At 36.4% G+C, this 22,578-nt stretch overlaps 1 protein-coding gene across 4 annotated transcripts in view; it reads left to right on the top strand.

Annotated features, from left to right (window-relative positions):
- Positions 1–22,578, top strand: part of CNTRL (centriolin) — a 77,925-nt gene that overhangs the window by 22,220 nt on the left and 33,127 nt on the right. For 3 of the 4 annotated variants that reach the window (XM_019731215.3, XM_019731213.3, XM_019731216.3), the window contains 8 exons: positions 1,113–1,232; positions 2,097–2,325; positions 3,711–3,820; positions 5,778–5,972; positions 11,208–11,361; positions 12,355–12,575; positions 17,976–18,152; positions 19,865–19,999. In XM_019731215.3, the coding sequence (XP_019586774.3) occupies positions 1,113–1,232; positions 2,097–2,325; positions 3,711–3,820; positions 5,778–5,972; positions 11,208–11,361; positions 12,355–12,575; positions 17,976–18,152; positions 19,865–19,999 (1,341 nt within the window). Of the gene's footprint in view, positions 1–1,112; positions 1,233–2,096; positions 2,326–3,710; positions 3,821–5,777; positions 5,973–9,259; positions 9,432–11,207; positions 11,362–12,354; positions 12,576–17,975; positions 18,153–19,864; positions 20,000–22,578 lie in introns of those variants that run through there. The other variant, XM_019731218.3, reaches the window with a different exon arrangement.

The following is a 22,578-nucleotide window of genomic DNA, read 5'->3' as shown; positions in this document are numbered from 1 at the left end:
TCAAGGTTACCTGTTAACCCAGGTTAGCATTACTTCCCTTTGATGGATGATCAGGAGGTGACTGCAAGCTAAATCATGCACGACTTTGATTTCCTGGGCCTTGTAAAATGTTTGTTTGTTTACGTATTTCTCTCTGTAGCTTGCGTTTTTATATTAGTAAGTTTTTTCTGCATGTTTTTTGTCTGGTATCTATTATCAGACACTGGCAAAAAAAAAAAAGGTGAAAATCACTTAGTGGACCTTTGAAATGAACTCAAAGGATTGGTTTAAAGAAAGGGGGCTGGTTCTGGTAGCTAAAATATTTAGCCAATGCCACTAATCTAATATGTAACATTTGACAAGTCAATTCACCAATCTGGGACTCAGTTTTTTAATTTATAAATTCAAGAGAATTAGATTTTATTTCTTTTAGCTCAAAATTTCTAAGGATAACTGAAAAGTTGTATTTATAGAATTACTTTATTAAAATTTAATATTCCATATTTGGATCTGATTGACCTTATTCGCATCCTTTATCTTCTACGACAAAGAATAGTGTTCTGAACACTTAAAACTGAGATTAGCCAAAATATAACAGCAACAACAGTACAACAGTTAAAACCAAACTCTTATTTTTATCCTTCTCACTGCTCCTCCTGATTCCTTTGTAATTAATGTTATTTAATTAATGTTAAATAATTAATATCATTTCCATCCATGATTTGAAGTTATCATTAAAACCACAGAGGAAGTTAAATAAATTAGTGCTGATTATTGGGAAATCAGCAAGCAGGTATTTAGTAGACTAGTTACTTAGAAATAATTGATACAGAATTATTTTCGTGTTTGGATAAAGCAAATTTAAATGATTTTTTAAAATCTTTATTCATTGTATCCTGAAATAGCATATAAACTTCAAAGGTCTTTTATGTGATCTCTTATGAAATGATAATTTTGTGTTTCATTCTTTTAATACTGTAGAATCATATAAAATGCTCTGAATGTTGTGCTATTTGCTGTGGAATTTAAAAGAATCTAATTATTAATTATGATTAGAACTTGCCCCATACCACTGTACTTTTATACTAACTTACTGATGCTATATGTTATCTCATCTCAAACCGGGTCAATAGCTAAAACAGAAGACCATGGAACTAAACCGAGCATGTCAGAAACAGTATGAGCTGGAACAGGAATTGGCCTTTTATAAAATTGATGCTAAATTTGAGCCACTAAATTATTATCCATCAGAGGTAAGTTATTTTAATTTTTTAGTAATCCAAAGTTAAAGCCAGCATAGAGTGGGGTAAGGGAGGGCAGGTGATGGAAACAGTCAAGGGATTTTATCAGTAACCACTCCATTTCCTTGCTATCAGGGCATCAGCAGAATAAATGTATGTTGGTTGAATCTGTGAATTATTTGGCTCCCTAAGTTAGAGCAGTATCCAAAAGAGGTAAAAAGCTTAGAAGGCTCTTTACCCATAGATAGCCATAACCCTAAGCAGCTTTCTAACTCTCAATTACCTCACTCGAGAGTGTGGTTGATCAGCTCCCTGTCATGTAAATTTCCAGGAAAAGTGTGCTGCCTGTTTCGGTACTCGTACAATTATCTCTCTACACTGTCTTCAGTAATCACTGGGTCAACCGATATTTATACAAATGCCATAAGTTACTGCAACTGAGAACCACTTAACTTCTAAGACCCAGTGATTTCAACCAATATCAAAATGTTATTTAGTTAGAAAAGCAATTATTAAAATGTATTAAACTGAGATTTATTTGTATATCAGCCAAGAAATCAAAATAAAATACGTAGATTCTGATTTGAGAGATTCAGCAGTGCTAAAAATCACATAACTATAAGCAGTTCTTTAATCAGTCAATCCAAACTCACTCTTCAGGGATAGGAGGAAGAATCCTTTGAGACCATTTTTTTGCTCTAGTTCTTTTTGGTATATTAAGAATAAAAGATTTATACATATTTTTCAACTTCTCAGCATGTAGGATTAATATTTAGGCAGTTCTGTGATGTGTTCTTCACTAGTAAAATGAATGTCATTTGATTGCTTATAGGTTACTTATTAAACCATAAATCTATTAATTTATTTTTCTTTTAGTATGTTGAAATTGATAAAACCCCAGACGAAAGCCCTTACATTGGCAAGTCCAGATACAAGAGAAATATGTTCACCAGAGAGAGTTACATTATCGCTAACGCCCAGCCAGTAGAGATCAGGAAGATGGAGCCGGATGAAGGGGAACAACTTAGAAATGAATGTGTGAACTTGAGAGCCCATCCGCCACTGGATGTACAACTGGAAGACAAAGAAAAACAAATAAGTGCAGGTGTAAAAAAGTTATTTTACATCCTTCAAACTTATAAAAATGTTGAATATATAGGCAAATTTTGTTTTATAATTTGTTTACTTAAATATGCCGAAGGTATTTATTCAGTTGTTTACATGAAAAGTCTAAAACAAAAGTAGTGATTTATCGATCAGATTATTTTTTAATGATTCCTGTTATGGTAGAAAATGGGGTTTTTGACAGTAATTTGTTGGTAGCATGTCCAGGGGATACCAACAGATCCTTGTCACCATTGGAACTATACATTCATAATTAGGAATAATTGAAGCAAGTAAAGTACCACTTGATTACTGTACTTGTAGCCAAAACCTGCCGCAGTGCTTTGAATATGCTGGATCAGTGCACTCTCCTTAGGCTTTAGCGTAAGGCTGGCCTTTGATTCTTCCCAGCCTGTCCCAACTCTCCACCTCCTCAACCTTCTCTTCCACCCCCAAAAACATCTAGCTCAAGGGATCTTATCACCTTCTGGCAAGTTTCAAAGAGGACGAAGTTAATCCAAGAGGATTAACTTCTAAGTTAATTAACTTCTAAGTGAATTGTTAGAGACCCTTCCGATAACAAACTTAGAATCCACTTACCCACTCAGCTGCATGATACGGAAGAAAGAGAAAGCAGACCTGAGGTCATGCCTCCCACTAATAATCATGGCCCATTTGGGGGCTTTCACCAATCAGATTAGCAGTTTATCTTCCCTTGGTTGGTAGCTAAATGGAAAACATGGAAGGCCAGTAGAGGTTGACTTGGAAAGGGGAGAAAAGAGACTGAGTTGTCCATGTCTGCATTACTACGTATATGCCAGAGGGAGAAAGCAAAAATAAATCAGACATTTGTGCACACTAGCTTCAAGGGGTTAATCATTTTAGAGGAGGGAGGGAGATAGCGAAATTGGAAATTTGAAGTAGAAAATGATTAATTTGAGATCACCTTCAGCTGAGCAAGACTGTTCAGTTGTGGGTTTCTTGATACTGAGTCCCATCATGAAAGCATTTACCTCTAACACAGGTTGTCATGTTTTTAATAGTTTGAGTCTGATTCTAACTTAGTGCATATTTACCAATACAATCCTTATTCTCTCAAAAGAGTTCTTGTGTTGGGATTAGCAGGTAAAGCCCCTTTCATGTTGAGGATTGTACAAATAAAGGGATCAATTATAGTTCCGTAGCATATCATGAAACTGTTCTAGAGATTAATAGAGAGGAAAACCATCATAAGAAATTAGTTTTTTATTCCTGTGATCTATAATTTAATATAATCTAGAAATTAATTGGAGGGAGAAGGTTATTATAAAGAAAAAAATCTGGTAGAAATTTGAGAATTCAAGATTTTTCTTGTGTGTGTCTGTGTACATGGTTTTAAATTTGCAGCACAAACTCGACTATCAGAACTGCATGATGAAATAGAAAAGGCAGAACAACAAATTTTAAGAGCTACTGAAGAATTTAAACAACTGGAAGAAGCTATACATCTTAAAAAAGTATGTAAATGCAAAGCAGCAATGCTAAGAGGAAATGCAAAAAATGCTTTCTCTCTTCATAACCATGTAAAACAATGCTGCCTAATTAGTTACAGAATAACAGATTTCAGAGTCAAATATGGTTTTAGTATTTTCCAATTACATTTTCCTTTCATTCATAATGACATCCTATTAACATTTTATAAAGTGTGTAGAAATAAATTACTTGTGATTTATGTAAAAAAGATGTATTTGGTCTACTCCTATTATGAGAAGTGGCTTCCAGATATATCTCTTCTAATTTAATTAAACACTCCCCAACTTTAAGATCCTGGGACCTAGATTAAGAACCAGAAGACATCTCTACTATACCATGAACATTATCAAACACAAGCAGCAGAAATGTAAATCATATAAAAATATGGTGTACAAAAAGATGGAAATGATACTGTCTCAGAAAAGTGTGTCATGAAGTAAGGAGCTCAAACCCATGATGCAATTGCACAGGGAGAAAATGAAAAAAAGGAAGTATTTGACATTTTAGTTTTTAAGTATGTAAAAGGTTTTAGTTATTTGCAACTTTTAGCAATGGTGTTTCAAAATTATAGTGGTAACTATATTCATATCATAGTAGGTAGAACAAGAATGTGAAGTCCAAATTATAGATTCTTTTAAAAGATATACTATATTGTTGCTTCCAGATTATACAGTAACTAGGAATTGATTCAAGTTTATTGGAAGCTTATTATATGGCAGCCACTGACTGGGCCCTCAGTACTCAATGAACAAAACAGATATGTGTCCCACCCTCATGGAAATAGGAAATAGGTAATAAACAAAGCGAAAAAGGTAAAAAAGAAATACGTAGTTAAACAACATAAGTGTTGGAGAAAAAAGTAGAAAATTAGGAGAGGCAATAAAAAGGATATAATTTAGATTATGGGGACCCACAGAGGCCTCTCTGAGGAGGTGACATTTAGGCTGAGAGCCAAAGGATGAGAAGGAGCCAGTGAGTTTATTCCAGGCAGAGGTGAATGTGTGCAAAGACCTTCAAACGAGAGATCCCTCAGCAGACTGAGGGAGAGTGTAGTGGAAGAACAGGTTAACGATCATGCCAGGCTTCGTAGGCCATTTTAAGGGGGTTGAAATTTGTTTTGAATGTAATGGGAAACATTTGAAGTAGTAAAGTGGCTGATCCTATTTGTGTTTTTATAAGGTCACTCTGGCTCCTGCAAGAAGAGTGAAATGAGGGAGATGGAAAGAATGGAGATGCGTGCATCTGTTAGGAGGTTATTGGTTAGCACAGGCAAGAGACGATAATGGCTTGGACTAGGGAGGTGATGGTGGACATGGAGAGAAAGCAGGCTGATTGTAGGTAAAATTTGGCAGTGGAATTGATAGGACTTAAAAGATGGGTTGAAAGTGGGAGATGAAATGGAGGGATCTATCAAGAATAATTTTAATAATTAAATAAGAATGCTTTAGAATAGCACTGGCCAAGTTTTAATATAGATAGATTGATAGGTGTAAATCATGCACATAATTTTTAAATAAGTGGATGCTTACAAAATGTGCTTGGAAAAAAATTTTAAATGAGTAAATATAAATCTAAATTTTTCATTACACTATTAATTTGCTTGACATGCTAATAGCAAGGTAAGTACTAGATGAAGTCAGCTACCATTAATGCTATTGTTGTTATCAGTAATTTACAAGTGGCTTATACTACAACTTCATTTCTACCTGCTGTTAAATTATTAGTTTTCATGAACTTCTATAAAATAAGGCTCCTCTACATATAAGCATAAAAGTATAAGTTATGAATGAAATGAATGTCTAGGTAACTTCTACATTTTACTTTTATTAATAAAATGGTAGAGCATAGAATACCTTTATGTTATAAAAGTTGTTTTCTTTAAATGTGTAAATCAGTGTTGCTATCCTCTGTTAATTGTGTGTTGGGGTGTGGGGGGATTAGATTTCAGAAGAAGAGAAAGATCTTCTTTTCAAGCAGTTGAGTGGTAGAATACAACTTCTAAATAAACTACGCCAAGAAGCTATGGATTTAGAAATGCAGATGGAAAAGCAAAGGCAAGAAATTGCTGAAAAGCAGAAGGAGATCAAGGACCTGCAAATAGCTATAGACAGCCTGGATTCCAAAGACCCAAAACATGTAAGTAAATGAAAACGTTTTGGTTTGTTTTGTGGGGACTAGAGGATAATTTTATCTCGATATTATGTCTCATCATTTTTAGCTGCAGAAGTCTTTCTGAAATTCTTTTTTAGTTTGATGTACAAATTTGATTACTACATACGAGGTCTGACAATTAAGTTTGCGAACTTTCTACCATGTGCTTATATTGGCAGCACGGTACAAACAAACAGCTCAGTAAGGTTTCATAACCTTGGTATATCAGTGTGTCACAACTGTGTTTGTGTCGACGGGTGGCAGTGTCTTGCTGAATTCATCATTGTTGCGTGTTTTGTGTGCCATCACGAGAATGCCTGAGCTTGAATTAGGGCAACAAACAAACATTAAATTTCTTGTTAAACTTGGCAAGAGTGGAAGTAAAATCAGAGACATGTTAGTCCAAATTAATGGGGATAATGCCATGAAGAAAACGGCAGTGTACAAATGGATTAAACGTTTTTCTGCGGGGAGAGAACGGGTCACTGATGAAGAGAGGTCAGGGTGGCCAGTAGCGAGCAGAGCTGATGAAAACATTGCAAAAATTCGTCGAATTGTATGTCACAATTGTCGGCTGACTGTGAGAAGCATAACAGACCAAGTAAACATCGATGCAGAAACAGTTAGGAAAATTTCAACTGAAAATCTTGGCCTGAGAAAGGTGTGTGCAAAAATGGCCCCAACGGAGCTCACAGATGAACAAAAGCAAAGGAGTTTTTAGCCAGGAAACAAATAACTGTATTGGAGCACCCTCCCTACTCACCTGATCTGGCCCCCAATGACTTCTTTCTTTACCCAAAGATAAAGGAAATATTGAAAGGAAGACATTTTGCTGACATTCAGGACATCAAGGGTAATACGATGACAGCTCTGATGGCCATTCCAGAAAAAGAGTTCCAAAATTGCTTTGAAGGTTAGACTAGGCACTTGCGTCGGTGCATAGCTTCCTAAAGGGAGTACTTCGAAATACTATAGTGCTATTCAGCAATGAGGTATGTAGCGCTTTTTCTAGGATGAGTTTGCGAACTTAATTGTCCGAGCTCATATGTTTATATGTGTATGTCTAAAATATGTGTATTATATATATGTGTGTGTTTAAAATACAACCACCTAAGGCTTGAAGGAGTCAGCTGTCAGTAGAATGAGGGGTGCATGATATACTTCTCTTTTTTCAAGTGGTCGAATTTCATTACATTTCAAATCAAGAGAAACCTGCTTCAAGGTGCCCTCCAAACCCCTTACCCTTTCTCTCTCTGCCTTATTTTCTTCTTTCTTAAGAGCCAGCTGGTGAAATAGGAGAGCTGAAGGGGGTTTAGAGTCCTTTTTCTACCCATTTTTTAATCCTTTATGCAAATATTCCACTAAAGCTATTTGTTGTTTCGTATTGTTTTGTTTTGTCCTTAAAAAGGAAACATTTCTCTAGTGTCTGTCTTCCTAAAATGTGGCCAGAGATGATCGGGTGATTGGATGATGGAGTTAGGTTCTAGTCTTCCTGTCTCTACCCTGAGAAGTCTTACTAATGGCTTATATTTTAGCCAATATTTATAAAATAGAAGTAAATATATTTTCTGCATGTTTTATTGGTATATTTTGAATAATGTTATTTTTAAAGAACTTAAAGATCTCTGGATCAAGAGAAATCATAGAATTTAACATAGTAAGGACAATGCATAGTAAGGACAATTGTTTTAAGTATTTGACAAGTTTTTAATTATTCCTTTAAACATTTTAGTAAAAGCATAGATAGTTTTTACAAGCCAGCTAATTTTGACAAAGAATGACCTTATCGTCACAGACAGGTCTTTTCTAACAAAAGCCTAACACTTAGTATTAAAACTGAAACCAAAAGTAGTCTTGATTACTTCAAAGAATTTTTAGTACATGAAAGATTAGAGATTTTAAGTAATGTGTGTAATATGTGAATAATATCTTACTTTATTGCATTTATTTGTTCAGAAGTTTATCACCCCGTGTGAGCCCCTGAGACAGGACTGGTATCCCCAGGGGCCACTCTATGTTTACCAATGTTTGCATCAAGGAAGGCAGGGAGGAACCAGCCTACAGGCTCTACCCAAAGCTCCTTTGCTGCCCCTTCCAGTTCTGTGATCTGAGTCTAATTAGAATCTAGACTGTGTGTTTGCTTTCAACAAACGACTGTGATATTCCTGGCAGACAGGGAGTTTAATGCTCACTTGTATTTCAGAGAATTACATATTGAAAGGAGTTAGTTAGAAGTAAGAATGGCATCCAATTTTTGAAGGTAGCCAGAATTAATCTGTATTAATGAGGATGAAACATAAAAACCAGATTTAAGGTTCCTTTTTGGTATTGTTAAAACTACTACAGGTTAGTTCTTAAGATTACAGCCTTAGTCTGAGCACCACAGGATGTCTCTTTTTAATTTGTTCACCCAGAGGGAACATCTTTTTCTAATTTTCACAGTCACTTTATTGGCTAGTGTTAGACACCCATTTCAGGCTACAAATACAAACATTTTAGCAAAAAGGAAAGAAGAGTGGGATCCCTGCATATATATTTTTTATAGATATACCTAGACTTTTATTCAGTTAACTTTTATTATTATATTTAATCAGATGAGGTATCTTTATGAATAGCAAATAAAATTTAAAGGAAAAGCTTGAGAGATTAGAAAACAGTATGTTACTCTGAGATAGGATGGAAAACAAATATATTAAGTGCCAACAATGTCTTGCATTGTGCTGAGTTTTTTGCATATACTGGTGAGAAACTTTGTTACAGCATCCATAGGAGATTGGTGACTTTTTTTCCAATTTGCAGAAGATGAGAATGTGATTTAGAAAGCTTAAATAATTTCCCAGACTCACCCTTTTAGGAAGAGGTAGAGCCCATGCTTATGCTGCTACAATGACCCTCTCCCCACAAAGGAATTGAAGGTCTAAAGAGATTAATTATTTTTAAAATTAGCTCAGAACCAAGCCTAAATCAAGTTTTCAATAAACATAAACATTTAACTAGGTTTCAAAAGGAAAAGATATTTAAAAATCAAATCCCATTTTAGTTATAAAAAACGGTCATAGCTTAAAGCACATATATCACAGGAACAAATAATAAAAGATTTATATCACTCTTCCCTATATGGCAGGCACTGCCCTTAGAAAGCAAAAGGTAACTGTTCTCTGTGGGGAATTAGCCTGTAGTAATCTGTGGCAAAGGGTGTGTGTGATTGGCCCTTGGAAGCTTCCTGCAGAGGCTGCTCGTGATTGGACTGGCTGGGCTGCCGCTCACTCTCTGCCTGGAATGTGGTTTGAAGAGCTGGGAAGTTACAGAGGTTTGGAGGCGCTTACAAAAATGTGGCTGTCAGAGAGGGAAGTGCACAGAAATTTGAAGACTTTAGAAAGCGTTCCGCCCACAATTTCCCTGTTCTCAACGGCTCAGTTTTAACAGGACAAATTCTAAGTTAAGGTAGGATAATTTTCTCTCTCTATACAAAGGACTTAAAAGGAGGAGGAGTCAGAGATGTAAGTTCCTGTTTTTACAAGTAACTCTTTTGTGAGCTTCACAATGCTGAAAATCGAGGAATCTACTTTTGCTCGAGCACCATGTGTTTAATGCAAATCATGGGCATATTGAACCAACTTTTTGTTCTGCATTTAAAGATATTTCAGTGAAATTTTTAATGGTGAATTTAAAGATTTATTGATAGAAATGAATGCGGGAGGGGTTTATTTGTGTGTGTTTTTTTTCACTATTCTTTCTTGAGCCATAAAAATCCTAAATTTACTTAGAATTTAAGCTGTTACCTGCAGTTACTTTTTTAGAAAGATTTCAGTGGATATTTTGAGAGTGTAGGGAGAAGAGTTTTTTTTAAATCCCGTCAAATTTTACCAGTAGTAAATTAAAAACCTTTCGATCTGGCTGCCATTCATTTGTTCTTCAGAAATGAAAAGACTGCTGTCTTGTCTTTGGAGACAGCAGACTTCTAAAATTGAGAAGTGTTCTTTTATAATCAAATGGGTCTTAGACTTGAAAACCTTGGAGTTTGTTATTCAGACTGTAATGTAGTTTTTTCTCCTGATAACTCTCTTGATTCATTGTTCTGTTGCTCTGATTATGGGAGGCAAACTAGAGCTGTGAGGGTGAGTGAGAGGGCAAAGATTCTCTGGGGGAGTATTTTGTCTCCATATGAAAAGTTTCCAAATGACCTGGGTAAGTAATTTGATGGATCTGAGATTCAGGTTTCTCACGTGTAAAAAGAAGGGTTAGAGCACTGGTTGTCAGTTTTTTTCCCCCAGCACACCTGAGAAATACAATCCAGTCTTTTCAGTTACCAGTAGCTCCCTAAAGCCATGACTGTCTGGGTATGAGAGGGTGTGTGGGTTTGTGAAGGCTGTTTTCCACCAGGGGCATATATAGTGCTAGAAGAGAATGCCTGCATAGAGCCTCCATCTTGAGAATCACTGGGCTAAACGGTGTTTGAGGTTCCTCTCAGCTCCCAGGTTATTGAACCTAAAAGCAAAATGTTTCTTTGTATAAGGAATTGAAAATAAACTTGAATTTCCAGTAAGTATGTCTCTACTATCCCCTGAGAAACCTTTTTTTAAAGTACATGTAGTGTGTGTTTTTTTATTAAAAAGGTATCACTTGTCTAATATAAAAATTTTTTAGTATAAAAGCTTATAAAAAAAAAGAAAAAATCTCCTGTAATCCTTCCACCCAGATATAATCCTTGCTAACATTTGGAATATAGTCTTTTTCTATATGTACCATGTTTCCCCGAAAATATGACTGGGTCTTACAATAAGTTGTGCTCCAAAAGATGCACTAGGGCTTATATTCAGGGGGATGTAATCCTGAAAAATCTGCTAGGGCTTATTTTCTGGTTAGGTCTTATTTTCGGGGAAACACGGTATATGTAATCAGCTAACTTTTTGGAAACCCTTTTAAAAAGACATTTTAATGCAGTTCAAAGAACTCTGAACCTGGCTACATTACCTACTAGCTGTGTCCTTGGAAAAATCACTTATCCTCTTTTATCTTCAGTTTGCTCATCTATAAAATGGAGACGGTTCCCACATAAAGTTATGATGTTTAAATGAAAACTACACACTTGACAACAACACAGACTGACATAAAATAGATGCAAATCATTACATTTTATTTTCCATTCTTCCTTTAGCAATGTTAAAAATTATTATTTTTAAAAGAGTCTTTTGTTTTTGTTTTGTTTTTTCAATTCAGTGCCATATGAAGGCTCAGAAAAGGGGTAAAGAACAACAGCTTGACATTATGAACAAGCAGTACAAACAACTTGAAAGCCGTTTGGATGAGATACTTTCCAGAATTGCAAAAGAAACTGAAGAGATTAAGGACCTTGAACAACAGCTTACTGAAGGTGAGAATTTAAATTGATTTAAGATAGATCAATTTCAGTATTAACAAAAGACAAATGACACCCAGACAAGTATTAGCTGAATATGCTTCAGCTGTTAGTAGTAATGTTTGATAAGGAAATATTTGCACAGTACCCAAAAGTGTTTAATACAATTAAGAAGTCTTTATTTAATTTTGTTGTGTCGATGTCCTGGTGAGTTAGGGCATTGCATTCAGTAAGCAAGAAGTCAAAATATGATCATGATGAGCTCGGGCATGTGATTGTCTTCTTCTAAGGCGTTAAATCCTTTCAGGAGCAAAGAGCCCATTGACATCGAGGCATTCAGTGTCTAGTTACAAGGATAGTGTAGAAAGAATTGTAGGATCTTCTTTTGCAATGGAGACTTAAATTGTGACATTGCCGTAATAGTGGAAGAGGAGGATAATAGGTTGTTGTAATAGGTTGAGCCTTTGCTTGGTGTAAGATCCCAGTCCCTGTTTTGCCATTATCAGCTCTGTGACCTGGGACACGTTATTTCTATCTCAGCCATTAGTTGTGAAGATTAAGTGAGATAGTGTTCATAAAGTGCCTGGCACATGGTATGTAGGTACCTAATTTAGTGTTTGTTTTTAACTCTTCAGCTTTCATGTTTATGCTCCCAGTCTTGGGTTGATCTTGTTTGTTGAGTGGTTTTCTTTTGTGTATCTAGCAACAAGAACTCGGGGTTGCTGCACATTTTTCATTATTTTATTTGAGAATTACCACTTTAAACTTTTTACAGCATAAGTTAGACATTTTATAGCAATGTCTACTAAATATACTATTTTTATTGTATACCTGCTTAATATTTCTATCATTATATCTTGAAAAATAAGATAGTAGGAAATAATTAAAAACTTGGACTTGCATTCTTAGCTAGTGACAAATAGCTAGGGAGATTAAATGCAGTAATTATTTATGTATCTTGAAAACATTTTCTTACATACATTATTACCTTCCCTTTTTCCATCTTAGGCCAGATAGCAGCAAATGAAGCCCTGAAGAAGGAACTGGAAGGTGTCATCAGTGGGTTGCAAGAATACCTTGGGACTGTCAAAGGCCAGGCAACTCAGGCTCAGAATGAGTGCAGAAAGCTACAGGATGAGAAAGAGACCTTGCTGCAGAGACTGACTGAGGTTGAGCAGGAGAGGGACCAGCTGGAAATAGTTGCTATAGATGCAGAAAATATGCGGAAGGTATGCTTTGTTTTTTTCTTGTCTGTTCGCCTTAACCTCAGAAGTAGCTGATGTCCAAATTAAGTTAGCTAAGGACGTTAGCAACAGTACAATTATAAGTGGCAAAAAAGTATTAGGGGGTATTTAGTGTTGTTTTTTTGGGTTTTTTTGTTGTTGTTTTCCTTTCGTTGGGATATACTTGGAATCATTTTTCCTTTATTAAGAATGGAAGGTTATTTTAGCTGAATTTCTATTCGGAAAGGTATTATCAAATAACTAAAGAGTATGAAATTGTAGCTATTATAAATGCTATAGTAAATGTTTATATTTTATTATTCGTCTCAAAATTAATTGCAACATAATTTTTCTTATTCTTGTTGTCATTACTTCATAATTTTAACATTATTTTACAGATAAGACAGACATGGTGTTATAAATTATACCTTTCAGTCCCTCATTTGTTGCCATTTTGGAGATTTTACTTGCTCTGTTTTAGTTATTTGGCAAACTTTATAATGTATGAGAACCCAGATCCACAAACCTCATCCTCAGTAGGGCTGGCTCTGAAAATTTGAATTAATATATTTTAATATGAAATTTCTCAGGCATATAAAAATATCAAAAATAGTATTTAACTCTGTGTACTCACAACTCAGCTTGAGAAATAAAACTTTGCAGATATAGCTGAAATCCTCTGTGTACCCCTTCCATAGGTACAAAATCCTGAATATGGTTGTTATTTCCCTGCATCTCTTCTCTTTTATTTTATGTATATCCATTCATAAGCAATATGTAGTATTATTTACAAATTTTAAGATTTCTATAAAAGGTATGATAATGTACATATTCTTTGGCTACTTCCTTTCTTCCCTCATATTTATATTTTTGAGAATTATGCACATTGATTCATATAGGTCTACTTTGTTTATTTTTATTGATGTATGTATCAATTTTATTGATGTATGTATCAATGATCCTATTTTACATACACATCAAAAATTTATTGCTTATCCATTCTCTTGGGGGTACATCTAAGTGGTTTCCAGTCTTTTGCTATGACAGTGTTGAGAGTAACATTCTTATGCACGTCTTGAGCATGAGAACTATGTTCAGAGTGGGACTGTGAGTCAGAGAGTAACGTCACAAGATGTAGTCAAACCACTGCCCATTGATTCTATCAACGTCTACTTCACCAGGAATGTGGGGGCTACCATTGCACCACCTCCTTGCCAGCAACTTGGATTTTTGTAAGCTTTTATTTTGAAATAATTTCCAACTTACAGGAGAATTACAGGAATAACTCACGATGTACTTCATTCAGTTACCAATTAATATTTTGCCACATTTGCTTTATCTCATATAGTTTTATATATTTTTATGTAAAATTTTTTCTGAACCATTTGAGAATGAGTCGTAGACATCTTGCTGCTTAGCTTCTAAATATTTCAGCATGTGTTTCCCAAGAACAAAGACATTTTCTAATGTAAACACAGATTAATGATCAAATTCAGGAAATTTAATATTTTGTCAGACTTGGTGTTTGCCAATCTGCTGAGTTTGAAATGGGATCTTTTTATATGAAAAATTTTCCACTTGTAGAATGTTGAAAGAATAGTTTACTGAACACCTATGTGCTCTCCTAGATTCAACAAATATTTTGCTGTGTTTGGTCGTTTTATTTTTGTTTTTGTTTTTGTTTTTGGCTAGGTCATTTGAAAGTTGCAGGTATCATGACATCATTCCTTCAGTACACATCTCTTAAAAATAAGAACTTTTTTTTTTTACATTACAATGATACCATTGTTACACCTAGGAAGATTAATAATAATTCCCTAATGTCATCTAATATCTGAACCATATTCAGATTTTCCCAATTGTGCCAAGAATGTCTTTTATAGGTATAGGTTTTGTGTGTGTGTGTGTGTGTGCGCGTAGTCCAGGAAGTAGTCCTATAGAGTGTCCCGCATCCTGGATGTGTCTGATTGTTTCCGTCATGGTGTGTTTAACCTGTTCCTCTATGCTCTGTATAAAGTAGTATCTTGTTTTTTTTTGTTTTGGTTTTTTGTTTGTTTTTGTTTTTGTTTTGTTTTTATTAGTTTCAGGTGCACAAGACAAAGCAAAACTTAGACGTTTATCATTTATATCCCTCACACTGCGTGAACCCCCCTCCCCTCATCCACTATCCCTCTGTACGTTCCCCAAATTAATTTTCAAACCCCCATGACCATCTTGTGGTTACCAACTATTTTTCAAAACCTCTCACCTTCCCCTTATCCCCACCCCCCCGCCCCTCTAGCAACCCTCTGTTTTTCCTCCATGTTTCCAAAACTGTCTCTGATTAGTTCATTCACTTATTCTTTTCTTTAGATTCCGCATATAAGTGAGATCATATGGTATTTGTCTTTCTCTTTCTGACTTATTTCACTTAACAATGTTCTCTAGGTCCATCCATGTTGTTGCAAATGGTAAGATTTCTTTCTTCTTTATGGCTGCATAATACTCCATTGTATAAATGTACTCTTAATCCAGTCATCTACTGACGGGCATTTCGGTTGTTTCCAGGTCTTGGCTATTGTGTATAGTGCTGCAATAAACATAGGAGTGCATAAAGATTTTTGAATTGGAGTTTGGGATTTCTCCGGATAGATACCTAGGGGTGGGATTGCTGGATCATAAGGTAGTTCCATTTTCAGGTTTTTGAGATACCTCCAAACTGTTTTCCATAGTGGCTGCACCAATCTGCAATCCCACCAACAGTGCACCAGCGTTCCCTTTTCTCCACATCCACACCAGCACTTGTTGTTTGTTGATTTATTGATGATAGCCATCTTGACTGGGGTGAGGTGGTATCTCATTGTGGTTTTTATTTGCATTTCTCTGATGGTTAGTGAGGTTGAACATTTCTTCATGTGTCTGTTTGCCATCTCTATGTCCTTTTTAGAAAAATGTCTCTTCATGTCCTCTGCCCATTTTTTAATTGGGTTGTTTGTTTTTTCGGAGTTGATTTGAGTGAGTTTTTTATAAATTTGTGATATTAACCCCTTATCCGATGTATCGTTGGCAAATATCTTTTCCCATTCAGTAGGATCCCTTTTTGTTTTATTGATGGTTTCCTTTGCTGTGAAAAAGCTTTTTAGTTTGATGTAATCCCACATGTTTATTTTTTCTCTTACTTCCCTCGCGCGAGGGGATATATCAGTAAAAATCTTACTCCGGGTAATGTCTGTGAAGTTTCTTCCTATATTTTCTTCTAGGAATTTTATGGTTTCAGATCTTACATTTAAATCTTTAAGCCATTTTGAATTTATTTTTGTATGTGGTGTAAGGAGGTGATCCAGCTTCATCTTTTTGCATGTGTCTGTCCAAGTTTCCCAGCACCATTTATTGAATAGACTGTCTTTACCCCACCGTACATTCTTGCTTCCATTGTCATAGATTAAATGGCCATATAGGCACGGATTTATTTCTGGACTCTCTATTCTGTTCCATTGATCTATGGGTCTGTTTTTATGCCAGTACCATGCTGTTTTGATTACTGTAGCCTTGTAGTATAATTTGAAGTCAGGTATTGTTATACCTCCCACTTTGTTCTTATTTCTCAAGATTGTTGAGGATATCCGAGGTCTTTTGTTATCCCATATAAATTTTAGGATTATATGTTCTATTTCTGTGAAAAATGTCGTTGGTAGTTTGATAGGAATTGCGTTGAATATGTATATTGCCTTAGGCAGTATGGACATTTTAACTATATTAATTCTTCTTATCCATGAACATGGTATGTGTTTCCATCTATTTGTATCTTCTTTCATTTCTTTCTTCAGTGTCTTATAATTTTCTGAGTACAGATCTTTTACTACTTTGGTTAAATTTATTCCCAGGTATTTTATAGTCTTTGGAGCAATTGTAAATGGAATTGCTTTTTTAATTTCTCCTTCTGATGTTTTATTATTGGTATATACAAATGCAACTGATTTCTGAATATTAATTTTGTATCCTGCTACTTTACTAAATTCATCTTTCAGCTCTAATAGTTTCTAGGTGGAGTCTTTAGGGTTCTCTAAATATAGTATCATATCATCTGCATATAATGACAGTTTTACTTACTCCTTACCGATTTGGATGCCTTTTATTTCTTTTTCTTGTCTGATTGCTGTGGCTAGAACTTCCAGCACTATGTTGAATAGAAGTGGAGAAAGTGGGCAACCTTGCCTTGTTCCTGATTTTAAGGGGAATGGTTTTCGCTTTTCCCCATTGAGTATGATGTTAGCTGTGGGTCTATCATATATGGCCTTTACTATGTTGAGATATGATCCCTCTATTCCCACTTTCTTAAGGGTTTTTATCATGAATGGCTGCTGAATTTTATCAAGTATCTTGTTTTAAACTTCATTTCCCCAGATGACTGAAGAGGTTGAGCGCCTTTCATTTGTTTGTTTGTCATTCAATGTTCCTCTTCAGTGAATTTCCTGTTCATATTCTTTGCCCATTTTTCTATTGCTTTATTTGACTGCTTCTTAAGGATTTGTAGGAATTCTTTATGTATTTAGTGGATACTAACCCTTTGTTGGTTACATATGGAGTCCGTATTTCGCGCAAGCAACCCAAATGATTCAGATACCTGGAACTCTTTTAACCACCCATTAAGAAACTCTTCTATAGACGTTTTCATCATAGGATCCCCCTCTTGAATCCAGAATACATAGTTTGATCTAATGCTTTAAGATCCCAAATAAATAGATGAAAGCTGTAATGTTTATTCATAAAAAACAGATAGGCTAAAATGACTCAGCACTGAGGTATGCTAATCAATATGTACTTACATTCTCGTTAGCACTCATTTAAGTTACTCTAATATCCTTAATATTACAGAGTGCTAGACCCGTTTTGTTCTGATAAGTGAACATACTGTGGTTTAATAGAGTGTGGGCTTTTGAGTGAGAGATCTCGGTTCATATTCTGACTGTTATCCTTTTTTAGCTACACAGCCCCATGCCATTTACTTAGGTGTCCATTCTCTAGTTCTTCATCTGTAAAATGGGAATAATATCTTGTCTTACACAGTTATTATGAAGATGCAATGAAGTAATGAATGTGAAAACATTTATTCCAATGTCTGATGGAAAATAGGTCTTAAATTTTCTTCTGTTCTTTTTTTCTTCTTACATATTCAGGCACATTTAAAATATCATACAACTGGTTATTTTGGAAGACAAGTTTATAGCTTACTGGTTTTTCTGATTACATTTAGTGAGGATTTTGCTTTCTGACCTGGATATGCACAGCCTGTGGCTTCATCATATTGCTAATGAACACTTTTTGTGCCAGGCTGGCCAGTATTTGGTTTACTGTACTTATAATGATTTGCAGATGCTCAAGCAGCACAGTGAGGGTTCTGTAGTTACATATTCTGAATCCTTCCAGGAGCTTGCAGAGCTAGAAATCGCCCTCCAGGAGCAACATGAGGTGAATGCAACCCTACAGCACACCCAGGGGGAGCTCAGTGCCTATGAGGCTGAGCTAGAGACGCAGCTAAAACTACGCGATGCTGAAGCCAGCCAGCTCAAGGAAGACTTGGAAAAACTAACAAGGCTCAGCCAGGTAAGTAGGGGCGTAAAGCCATCTAGAAGGCAAATAGCCTATGGCCTTAACGTCTTAGCCTTCCTGTAATGTAATGTAAGAGTAAACGCTTTTTCATGTAATGTATGTGGAGTGATGGGAAGAGCACAGTTTGGGAGTCAGACATTCTGAGTTCAAATACTACCCAGGTATAACCAAGTGCAAATCACTTCACGGCTCTGAGTCTCTGACAAATGCCTTGTCGTCTGTGAAATGGGTTATGATGAGGATAAGGGAGCTAGATAATGGACATGAAAGCACATAGCTAGAATTCAGTAAGTCTGGTCTTTCTCAAAACAGCTGTAAGAGACATCTTTTAAGTTGATGTTAAATTTTATTTTTCTCCTTCCTATTTTGGTTGGATGAAATAGCCACTAGTTTAAATTATACTTGCAAATTAGAGAAATCGTTATTCATCCAGTGAGTACTTATTCATGGGCCCTTGAGGGCCAGGTGCTGTGAATGCTGCCGGGACAGCAGACATGGGCACTGTCCTTGTGAGGCTGACAGTCCAGGACATGAAACAAGTGTGGGAGAAAGAAGGGGATAGGGTTCTGTGCAGGGGAGGGGTGGTCAGGGAAGACTGCCCTGCAGAAATGATGTTTCTGTTTTGTCAGTGCCTGGAACATGAGGAAGGTCAGTATGTTCTTATTGGATGAAAGTGAGATCAAATAAGATAGTTAGAATCCCAAGAATTCATGTGAAATACCATTCAGATGATTAGAAAAGGAAGTAAGAATAGGTCTGGCTTGTTACAGGAATTACTTTGTATTCCTTTACTTATCAGATATCAAATAACCACTTGTCAATTTTCAGGATTACATTTTTCAAGAGTACCAAGTTTTACAAAAGGAGGTTGGGGGGAATAATTAAAATTACAGTATACACGTATTTTTAAATAATAATCAATAAAATTTCTAGATGGCATCTCCTTTGCATTCAGTTCTCTCTTTTTTAAGTTTTAAGCCAGCCATTAGCTTGAAATCCATTATCCTTTGTACCTCCATTGTCCTTTGTTTTCCTCATGCACCTTGGCAAAAATGTAACAGTCTGGCCCTTTCGCAAATGCACTTGGTATGGAAAGGAACACGCCCTTCGTTAGCATTAGGACTGGCAGAATTGGTCTGCAAACCACATGTTGACAGTTCGGAGCACAACAGAGCCTTTCTCTGTGATCTACAGGTCTCTGATTGGTACACTTTAGTTACATGACATCACTTGTGATGCTTGTTAAATGCAGATTCCTGGGCCCACCATAGAGATTCTGGTCTGTCAAGTCTAAGGTGGAGGCTAGGCAGGCTTATGCATTTCTGACAGGCACACCAAATGATTTTGATGCAGGCACTTGAGGACCACAGTTTGAGAAATATTGGTCAAAGGGAAAGAAGAGCAGTGATTGTTGGATCACTCACAGAGCTTTTGAAGGGAGGTGCTTGGGCCCACCCCCGGAGATTCTGATTTGGCATATCTGGGCTGAGCTGATTTTGGTATTTACTCTTCCTTAAGTAATAATAGTTTAAGGAGGCACATGAAAAAATTACCTTGGGCTTTTAAATTTCGGAGTTCAGACGTAAAATTGAAATGTTATGAAACCATAGCTAGCAAGGAACTGCATGTATATGTAAATTTCTCTATGCCTTTTTAGATCATAAATTATTGCTGTTTTGTGTTTTCATGTCATTGCTTGGCAATAGTTAGAACAATTAGCCCTTGAAGCAGAACTTGAGAAGGAAAAGCAAGCCCTCAAGAATGCCCTCGAAAAAGCCCAGCTCTCGGAAGAAAAGGACCAAGAAAATAGTGAGCTCCGCACGCAACTTAAACAGCTGCAGGTGAGATTGTTGGTTCGGAATACAGTGGTACTTCGGTGTTCAAACATCTCCATTGACAAACATTTCGGTTTACGAACTGTCAGAAATTTTATGGATCTATGGTATCATTAGATAGTAAAACTCATGCTAAATTTGCAGTTTTAGGGGTTGATTTTAAAGATCTGGAATGGATTAATCCATTTTGCGTTACTTTCTATGGGGAAACGCACCTCGGTTTTCGAACGTTTCAGAACTCGAAGGGTCTTCTGGAACGGATTGCGTTAGAAAACCGAGGTACCACTGTATATTATTACATGGGACACTCGAAGATGTTGATGTCTTTAGTCAGACACTTACCAACCTGCTCTAACATGCAGTAAGCAACTTGAATTATTACAAAAAAGGGAATTTTGAGTGGGCTAGGACCAGAGCCTCTGTTCCCTTGTGAGCCTGTTGTTTTAAAATTATTGATATGCATGCTTCATGTTGTTATGACAGTGCAAAGAGATGGAGGTAGTGTCAGTAGTAAACAGGGGATACTGTATAAACTTATGGGTGAACGCAGTACCTTTCATGTATCCTAGAAGCAGATTTGTCACCAGACAAAAGTTAGCGGATTGGTGCCTTCTTTTTCCATGAAATATCTGTGTAATTATCCAGGAATTTACCTAGAGTGGCTTGGAGTAGAACTTCGTAACTGTGAACAGTTTTCACAGTCCCCATCTCAGAAAGGGTGCTATTAAAAAGGCAGTCATTTTACATTGCTGGGGTTTTCTTTGACAATAGCTATCGTCACGGTAACCTGACCAACAAACTGCGGGAGAAGCAGGTGGACAGAATTTTCCAGATAATTTAACTCTCTCAAAGAGAACAGATGTCTGAATAATATGTACCTGGATCCCTGGATCAATACCCAGGTCCCGAGATCTGTGAGGTCAGGGGCCGCTTGGCTGACTGAGTTGGCAGCTGTTACACTTTACCAGAAATAAAGGGGCAGAGTTGCTATGGTTTGGGGAAAGCTTCCCAAAAGTCATGCGGGGGGGTGGGGGTGGGTGGGTTGTGACAACTCAGACTGAGCTCACCCAAATTCTCTTTCTTCCTCCAACACCTTGAATATTTTTCCTCAAAATTTAAGAAAAAACTTAAAATTTAATTTTTCCCACTATCAGGTCAGCTTCTGAAGCAAATATAAAAGATGTACATGTTTTCCATTCTTGTGTGAGTTGTGTGTATGTTGAGGGTTCATTGGATTGTTTTTTATTTTTACTATGGAAAATTTCAAATAATCACAAAAACAGAATAGTCTTATGACCTTTGGTCAACCCAGCTTTAACAAGTCTCAGCATTCTGCCGTTCTTATTTCAGTTAGTCCACATTTTTTTGCTGACTATTTTAAGGAAAATCTCATGCATCTTTATTGCACTCATAAATACTTCAGAATACATCTCTTCAGTCCATCTCTTCATGGACTGTGTAGATGTCTGACCACTGCGCTGTACACCTGAAGCTGAATAATATGGAATATAAACTATAATTAAATATATATATATATTTGGTCACGGGAAGTGGAGCACCGCATAGGGAATAGAGTCAATGGAATTGTAGCAGCTATGTACTATGTCAGAGGGGTAGTAGATTGGGGGTTATCACTTTGTGACGGGTGTAAATGTGTAACTATTACATTGTTCTATACACCTGAAACTAATAAAAAAATTTTTTAAAAGAGATAAGAAAAGGACTAAACTACATTCTTCAGGGGCCTTCTCCTCCAGGGTAGAACTGAAGTCAGCTTTCCAGTATGCTGTGAGACTACCTGAGTTAGAACTCAGTCCTCTGGTAACTTGGCCTACTAACCTCCGGATTCTGTGTACAAGTTAAACTCAGTCTCCATTTGGCTTTGTTGGAACTCATTTAGTTGCAATGAACCAAATCCAACTGAAATTTAGCTCAAGAAAGGAGACAGCTCGCTAGGACCTAGCGCTGCTCTGTCAGTCTTTTGGGGGATTCACAGGCCTCTCATTGCTCCTTCTCTGGCTCTCTGGGCATTGTAATTGACCCAGCGTGGACCCCAGCCCTGAACTGACATATTTTTACAGGTCCGGCAATTATACAGACTTGCTGTACTGGATCTTGGTTCAACTTTTGGAGAGAATAAGAAATTGTTTTCTGGCTAGTTAGTGGATTGGCTGGCCTTGGGTCAGATCACGTGCAGCCAGGACTAGACACTGTAGTACAAGTATGGCCGCTGGGCACGCACAGTTTATAGATAAGAGGACTCCAGGTAGTACAGGAGCGCAGCCTATTCATTGCAATTCTAACTCCTCAATTTTAGTTCACATTGTTGCACTCAGTTTGAAGTAAATTAATCACTCAGGTAGGTATTCCAGAGAATACAGTTAGTAGCTTAGGATATAGAACTATTTGTCTTTATACTTTAGAGAAATTTAGCAGTTTCTTTTTACTTGAAAGAACCATTGTCTGAATTTAATTCTGTGGTTTAGATGTGTTTGTTTGTTGGTAGTGAAAATATGCTGATACGTAACAAATAGTCCCACAGAGAAGTATAAGCGATTAGAGAAGCTTCCGTATTAGGTGGTCCA

The sequence above is a fragment of the Rhinolophus sinicus genome, chromosome 16, assembly GCF_057876585.1.
Source record: "Rhinolophus sinicus isolate RSI-liver-muscle chromosome 16, RSI-T2T, whole genome shotgun sequence".
In the NCBI taxonomy this organism is placed as follows: Eukaryota; Metazoa; Chordata; class Mammalia; order Chiroptera; family Rhinolophidae; genus Rhinolophus; species Rhinolophus sinicus.
The sequence above is the reverse complement of the archived record's forward strand: the minus strand, read 5'-3'. Positions and strand labels throughout refer to the sequence as shown.